Below are 8,707 nucleotides of genomic sequence, written 5' to 3'. Positions count from 1 at the left end.
TAAGAAAGAATTCTTCACACTGATCTCTTTCTGAAGTAAGAAAGAATTCTTCACACTGATCTCTTTCTGAAGTAAGAAAGAATTCTTCACACTGACTTCTAGTCTGAAAGCCCTACAACGCAGGCTAAACTTGGCTCATAATAGTTTTACGACTATTTGAGTTTTTTTTACCGGATTATCTTCCTTTAAAAACAATTTAAAAACAATATTAGAATGAAAATTTCAATTAAAGATGGGTGACTGTACCTTCAATAGTGGTAATTTACTTATAATAATTTACATTTTTTTTTCTTTAAAACCTTTAAGCTTCATCAAAGACTTCAAAGAAGTCTAAGATCTTGCTCTAATTGAACGAACGGAGCTCTACCAGGCGACGTCTATGGTCGCTTAGTAGCTTGAGGTTGAGTGTTCTTATAGAACTTAAAATATTAACTTAAGACACTTAACTATATTCTAAATATATTTCTTGGTCCGACTAACCGACCACCGCTGTCGATCGGTCACGTTACGCTTGTCCAGTTGGGACACGGCCTAAAGTCGAGGCTACGGTAGGAACGATGATGAGCGATAAGTGATCTCTAACGAAAACCTATTCATATATCATAGATTAGGCTATAGGTACTGCCTTAGAACTTCTCCTGGAATCCTCCTACAAGTCTGAAACGGCAAGAACCTGCTCGTCGATTCCTAGATACAACACTTACTAGATAAACGTTCGGAACTTCCAATTCATTAAAAAAAAGACTTGTTTACATGTTATTTTACATATATTACATAAGGCCATATATAGTACATATTTATATTACGTAAGGCCTATTTGCACGTACAGAGTTGAGCTTTTGGTCCTTACTGTATCCTTCAAATTCTTCTTGTATCCAAATCTTAAAATCCTCTATACTCCTTACTTTGTTTGAAAAATCATCTATAATAACCTGATTGTTCCATATATTGCCGATACCTTTAACAATTTTTTCTTATAAACGTTCCTTTTATCAACAGGAATTCCTTGGAAACTATTTCATAGTAAAAGAAGGCTCAAAAGAGCGTTACTAAAACGAAAAATTTGTTGAAGGAAGCCGAAATTGTAATTAAATTAGTTCTATTCACACCCCTGAAAATGCGTGTACGTCGTAACGGTACAAGACTTTTTTCTTAGATTACTGTATAGTTTTGATTTATTAGTGGTGTTAAAGAGTTTAATTTTCTGTTTAGTTTTGTTAATAGAAGGCATAATAAATTCGTTCATTATACCGGGTATCATTTCGTCTTTATTACTGTTATTTATACTTTTATATTCTCTGTAAGAGTTTAATATATTGTGTTAACAACAATAGTGTTTCTTATTACATCACAACTGATAATAAGGTCTAAAATATTAAAACATTATTAAAGGTACATCAAGACTGGATTTTGATTCAAGATGGAATAGAGTTGTTAAAAATGAGGATGAAATTAATAAGAAAATGCATATATTACAAAAATACAAAATAATAGTAAACTATTAAAACATAGAAACACATCAGTCGTTGTATGATACTTGGTTAGTAGTGGCCGTTGTACTTATTTGAGTGGGATTGTTGATTAGATGAGTAGTAGCCATGATGCATGTTCCTCTGAAGTGCCCTAGCATACTCGGCCCGGTGAGCAGCTGCGATAGCCTTGTATTCCGCTGTGTGAGCCACCGTGCCGTCCGGGTTCAGGGGGGCTGGAATCCGAGCAAGGGGGTTGTAGGTATAATGACCTCCTTGGTACTGGCTCTTTGCTGAACTGTAGCTGTTTTGTGGAGCAGCCAGTACCTGAGATTGCTGACTGTAATGGATGTATTGGTTTGCGTAGTTTTGATTGTAATAACCTTTGCCGTAGGACGTGTAACCCTTTTGAGGAGACGTCAGATCCGGATACGCTGCTGCCAATCTCGCCGCTTCATCAAGTCGCTGAAACTCCGCAGCGAATGCCGCTTGATGAGCTGCTCTGGCTTGTTGGACCTCCGGGGTCAAGGCTACAGTCCCGTCCTTGTTCAGCGGAGCCGGGGTGTAGAACTGTGGGCTGTAGTTGTATGTGTTCCCTTGGCTGTATTGCAGGGCTTGTTGTTGGCTTTGACTTCCTTTGCTATATGATCCGTAGCTGTAGGAAGGGGATGTGAAGTCTGGATTCGCGGCTGCTAGTCTTTCAGCTTCCTGAAGCCGCTTATACTCCGCCGCGAATGCAGCTTTTTGAGCGGCAGCGGCATTTTGGACTTCGGCAGTGTTTGCCACGGTACCGTCGATGTTGAGGGAAGCCTGTTGGTAGTATTGCTGAGGTATCGCTTGATTGTATCCACTGTTTGAACCGTAGCTGTACTTAGGTGATGTGAGGTCTGGATGAGCGGCTGCTAATGTTTCAGCTTCCTTAAGTCTTTGCAATTCTGCTGCAAAGGCTAGTTGATGTGCAATTTGGGCTTGTTGGATGTCGGGCGTAAATGCTACTGTTCCGTCATGGTTGATAGGAGCCAATGGGCCGTGGTAGAGCCCTGAACGTTTGCTACGAGATTGTAATCCATTAGAAATTCCCACTGTAAATCCTGCAAACAAACCCAGAAAAGTTAACACAATCATACTTGAAGAGAACATCTCGATATGTGATTGCTGTTTTAATCGCATTCTGGTATATATACCTCCCCTCTGGTCGGTAAGTAGTGGCGCAATTGATATTAATCAGTGGAAAAAAGATTTATCTCACAGTTACATAAAGTAGTAACCCAGAAGCTAGGGAATGTCTATCCTACTATCTGATGCGCTCATCCTTTTTAACATTCTTTACATTGATTAACATAACAGGAAAAAAATGTTTGCTGTGGGCTTCCTAAACAAGAAGTTACCATTTCGGAGGATTCTGTTTGGTTTTTTATTTATATCAGCGTTCTAGTTAACTTATTACTATTCGAGTGCTGGTGCAAAGTAAGATTTAGTGGTCATAAATATAAAAAAATAAATACGAAAATGTTAAATTTTTTCTTTGCAAATAGATTAGAATTAAAAAAAGTAAAGTAATGGTCCCCTAATTTTGTAGAGGGGGAAACAGATGAAAAGTTATTTAATTGTTTCCTTAAAGCTTTAGAACTATGAATAAATGACCTTAAGGAGAGAAGTAGGGAACAAATAAGAGCTACAAAAAGCACTTATATAGCAACCTAATTACATAAATATTTTCTACCCTCTAAATCAATTTAGAGGGGCTGTAGGTGTCCTTAAGACATTTAAAACCGCTATAAACCAAAAAAAATAGAAAATGGTGGGTAGAGAAAAAATTGAAACACTCTAAAGGGATTTCTCTAACGCAATATCGATTATGTAACAAATTTTCAATCTGCTTCCTGATATTTGGTCTGTCTGTGGACGTGCTAACCATATCCAATTTAAGAAAAAATCGCGAAAAAACAATTTGGCATAATGAAAATTTTTACTCAAATACATCTCCAACTTTATGATGTTAAAACTAGATTTAGTGAATGACACAATTCTTCCTTATTAAAACACAATAATTTATTTCATATCATCAGCAACGTTTCGGGAGATTTCCCCCATCTTCAGGCTGTTGATAACAAAAACCTATATGTAACATATAATTTACTCCTTTATTGTCATTCTTGCTAATATATAATAATATTAATGTCATTTAATGATTAAAAACTTGTTACTAGTCATACATTTTAGGAGAATAATTATTTATTATTGAATTATTAGTTTTATTTCATAAGACTCTTCCAGTAAACGAACATTAAGTTTATGATGTTAGTATACCAACTCATATAAAATACCTGAGTTATAAAACGATACTACATACCAAATTTCAGCGATCCAAGGGGGTTGTTCAAATGTTGCGGTTAGTATATATAATATATATTAAATGAATCCTTACTTCCTGTGATGAACTTGGATCCCTTCCGAAATTCTATTATTTACAGTGGAAATACTACAAACAAATATTACCGTAATTATATATTTTTAAAATTAACGTTTTATTTTTTTAGTGTGATTCTAATTAATATCGTAGTGAGGATTTCTTCCTCCATTATTTGGATGGGTATTAAATAATTAAGATTATTGCCCAAAAGTTAAAACATAATTAAAATAGAAATCATGTTAATTTTATCAATGATTTGAATCATATTTTAAAAAATATATATAATATATGTAATTTATTATGATATAAATACAAGAATACTCTGAGTGATACATATGTGTTCACTCATATATTCTTTTTTTTTGACACATACATACTCAAGAGATACAACTGACTAAGAATCAGAAGCCATATCACCTTCGTGACAATAGAAATTCACTTTACTACTATCAATTTATTTCCTAGCATGAAATGTCAAAGGAACAATTCCGTACAAGATGAGTGACCCACCAAAAGCTTAATCAATGCCCTACAGGTGGGCAGTGAAGAAGACCCACTGATCTAAATGGATTTCAGTCATGCACTTGAAGTCCAATGGGGTAATTATATCCTAATGTGAAGAGATTTCACAATAAATTGTGAATAAAAGCTTGCCAAAACTAACTTTATTTCTATTTTATTATCAGTATTTTTTTATTTTAAAAGTTTGATTAAAATGTGACTATGTATTTTTATTGGTAAATTTTTAACTATGCCATTGTGTTGTAACTGCAGTCCTTATTACAGGAACTAATACATGAGCATTGCAAAACTTGACTCATCAATTGAGAAATATTGCTTCATTTAAAGTGCTCCTAATAATAATAATAGTTTATTTATTGGTTTATGGAGCAACCCCCCATAAATATTGTTTATATATTGCTATTGTTTGTAATTAGTTTATATAAACGATCTTTAACTCATCATTTTTGTGAAACTACTACGATTGATAATTTATTTTATGCATTTCGCAGGCTAACTCTATTTGTGCCCCATAAACAAATAAATGTTAAAAATAAATAAATATTTAAATATATATATATATACTTATTTTGATTTATGAAGTATTCCAAGAGAATTAAATATAAGATGGTCAGGGTTGTGGTCAAAAAAAGAACAAATAGTTTAAAACTATTTTATTCTAAATTATTTAAACTATTTGTTCTTTTTTTGACCGCAACCCTGACCATCTTCTTATATTTAAATCTTTACGGTCAACTATATATATTTAAAGAGACATTTGTTGAGTAATTTTTTTAACAATAAATTATAATGTTCAATGTGTAAAGTATATACAAAATAAAATAAACAATGTATGAAAAAAACAGAACTATTTCCATATTTTGGACATATATATATATAAAATTTTCTATGTTAATTTAAAAATTTAACATGATGATACAATTGTAATAAATAAAATATTCCTGTATATTTTCCAGCATAAACTGTGTCAGTTACATAAAATAAAATATGTAGCGTTAGTCTATGTTAAATTGCCTTAGTAAAAAGAAGTAATAAACTTCATCTATATCTTTTTTTTAAAGAATTTAGATATATAAAGCACATATACACAAGGGATACCCAGGATCAAAACTGGGGGGAGCCCCCAATTAACGATGGCAGGGAGGCCAAGTCATAGTCAATCAGATTGTAACAATTCAGCATGGAAAAGGCGAATGAAACCAAAATTTTAAGAGAATTATATATAATTGACATTGTGGTTTATTAGTTATTAAAATTAGTATTTGCTTGAAAAAAAATTTTTTAATCAATTAAATTTTTTTCCCTTCTAGGGGGCAGCTTCCCTCTCCTGCCCCTGCTGGGTACGCCTATGCATATATATGTATATGTGAAATATATTATGATAACATTAAATGACTTAATGATGTACACTATATAACATAAATTATTTCATTTTATTAATTCCTGATTTTTATAAAATAAAAGTTAGTAAATATAATGTAAATAAACTGGCTATAAGATGAATTAGAAAAAATGTATTACTGAGATTTCCATAACTCTTTCATGTTACTTAGATACCGAAAACACTCATAAATACCTTAAACTAAATCATCAAGCATCTTGATGTCTTTAATAAAAATACATTAAAAATTAATATTTTTTTCTTAATCTATACTTATTTTCCCATTCTTGAATTGTAGATATTTTAATAATGTCTTGGGAAAATAAATAGACACATATATGTTTAAAAGAAAAAAAAAGAAAAGAGGAAGAGATGGTCGGGAAGAAGATGGGATGAGGTCAGTAATGATAAACCCAAATAAGTAAAATTTATCCGTTATAAATTATATTTACTCATATTATACAACTTAGTTTTACTTATTTGTGTTTATTATTACTGACTGCACCCCTAACCACCTTCTCCTCATATTGAATCTACAGTCAACAATTAACAGCTCAAAAAAAAAATCATAGAAAGATTTGTGTAAAAAAAAAAAAAATCAGTAACTGACTGAATCATTAAAATGCAGTTTCTGAAGGACTTTCATGAATCTTTTCGTTAAAGTTTTTTTAATGATCCTGTCACTTCTTAAATCGTTGCTGGGCTATTTGTGTTAAACTCCTTGGAGAAGTATTATTATTATATTTCAAAAAGGTAAATTTTTCTATTGTAATTCCATTAGATAGTGTTTAAAAAAATAATTGTTTGAATTTGACATAGTGAGATGAAAATATCTTTATTTGGTTACTACTGGTCAGGCCTATGTTGTTAATATTTGTTAAAATAATTTATTTTAGCTACCAATGTAAATATTCTTACACATTTTAGTATTTACAAACACCAAGAGGCTAAAAAGTGGTCACTACGTATTGTTTGTTGTCTAGGTTTCAATGTAACTATTTATATTTCTACAGTCTTTTACAACACATAACAGATCTTCTTAAGTAAATAAGGATAATAAATAGGCCTTGAAATTAGTTAAATAAAACAGTGAAAGGATATATATTTCATCTAATTTTTAATATAAAAATTAAAATATTTGTTGGGGTTATGTCATCTTAATTTTATTAATACCTGAAATCGATTAATAACCTAACAGGATTAGAATAAATTCCTAACGGGTATTTTTATATTCTTCCATGTCCTTAATTCTTGGAGTGATTCTGAAAACGTTGAGTTCAGACTCAATGTCTTGACAACTTATTCCTTCATAGTTTAATAGGGTGAGTGAATTAGACATAATGGAAATTTTTTTCATGTATTTGTAAAATGTGCCAAAAAATCAGCGAATTCATAATTATCTATACACATGTATAATTAATAAAATAAATTCTCTTCGTTTAAGTTTTTTTTGTTTTATCTAATTTAAATTTTGTAAATAACTAATTGTGTTTGTAGAGTGAAACATGTTTTTATAAAAATTATTTAACGATAATATTTTTATAATTCAATAACAAAGTAATAATATAAAAATGTCTACAAAAATTATAAATATAAATATTGATATTATGAAAGGAACATTATAGGAAGTATTAAAAATATTTTTCTTTTCAAATTTGATTTTGCTATATGAATCTTTTAACAGTACTCTTTTCTTTCTAATTTCTGTAAAAATTCCAACATAAACTTGACCTTTATTAAACAAGTATATCTACTGAATATTTTACTAACTGTACTTATGCTGTTTTAAGAAATAATGAAGTAGTAAACCCAATGAAGAAAAAAACATGTTCTAACAGATTTTCATTATGTAGATTATGAAACTTATTTTGAAGACCGAAACATGAATAAACTATGTTAAAAATATAAAATAAAATACTCATGTAATTATATTAGGTATATTACATGGTAAATATTATATTATTGTTTGTTTGTTGTTATACAATTGTTTTTAACTGAATGGTTTTATCTAAAAAAGGAGGTAGCCCCCCTTATTTTTTTCCAGTTTTCAGAAAATTGAAAGAAAGAAAAAATAGATACCCTGGCAATTAAAAATTAAAAAATTCCAAGCTATGTGAATAGTTTTAATCGATTTTCTCAATTTGGTCTTCATATTATGACAGAATTTTTAGTCAAAAATACCAAAACTCAGATAATATAATATAAGATTGATTGCAGCAGCTAATTTGTTATTGATACTAAATAACAATCTATCTATTTTTAGGAAAAAAAGTTTAATGATAAAATATTTCATTTATCTGAAACTTTTAGTGTTAGAGTACATGTATTGTGTTATGAAGAAAATGAACAATAATAATTCCAACAAATATTTTACAGGTAATCCCATCTCTTGAATAACATGAGAACAAATTGAATTTACATATATCTTGTACAAATCAAAATTTTTTGCCTAAAAATTATATTTGTAAGGTTAGATTTCCACCTGGATGGAGATACTACGCCCAGCAAAAACTTCAAATTATACATTCAAAAAATTCTGCTTATGTTTATGAAATACTAGCAAACAAATAATCGAGTGTGTATTTTTTTATTAATACTGTATCTTTTCTTTTTTATTTAAATTATTTTATTCATCATTCAGGAAGTATTCATTTATTATAACTTTTGAAACACATTTAGCTACACTGATTTTGTCATGTGTTACTATATCATGTTTTGTGCTGACATATTTCATTTGTCTACAGTTTTACAATTTTTTACCTATGAATATAATTATTTATTGTTTAAAAAATATTAATTAGTACCCAGGTTAAGTCTGAACACTCTTTATTATTTCATTAACATTCCAATTTATTCGTTTCGGGTTTAGGATATAAAGATGTGTTAGGATAGTGTGATATAAGATGCACAGCAATTGAAAAA

The 8,707-nt window shown here is 30.2% G+C and overlaps 1 protein-coding gene across 1 annotated transcript; it reads right to left on the bottom strand.

The window, feature by feature from the left end:
- Positions 1 to 1,541: 1,541 nt before the first annotated feature.
- LOC106685576 (uncharacterized) lies at positions 1,542 to 2,639 on the bottom strand. The gene has a single exon (XM_014428337.1). It carries the CDS (start codon positions 2,637 to 2,639, stop codon positions 1,542 to 1,544), a length of 1,098 nt encoding a protein of 365 aa, XP_014283823.1.
- Between the last annotated feature and the right edge of the window lie 6,068 nt (positions 2,640 to 8,707).

The sequence above is a fragment of the Halyomorpha halys genome, unplaced genomic scaffold, assembly GCF_000696795.3.
Source record: "Halyomorpha halys isolate HHAL.00 unplaced genomic scaffold, Hhal_1.1 Scaffold712.1, whole genome shotgun sequence".
NCBI classification, from domain to species: domain Eukaryota; kingdom Metazoa; phylum Arthropoda; class Insecta; order Hemiptera; family Pentatomidae; genus Halyomorpha; species Halyomorpha halys.
The sequence above is the reverse complement of the archived record's forward strand: the minus strand, read 5'-3'. Positions and strand labels throughout refer to the sequence as shown.

Coding starts and splice junctions, on each gene's coding strand:
- LOC106685576 (XM_014428337.1), bottom strand. CDS start 2,639: ATGCGATTAAAACAGCAATCACATATCGAGATGTTCTCTTCAAGTATG.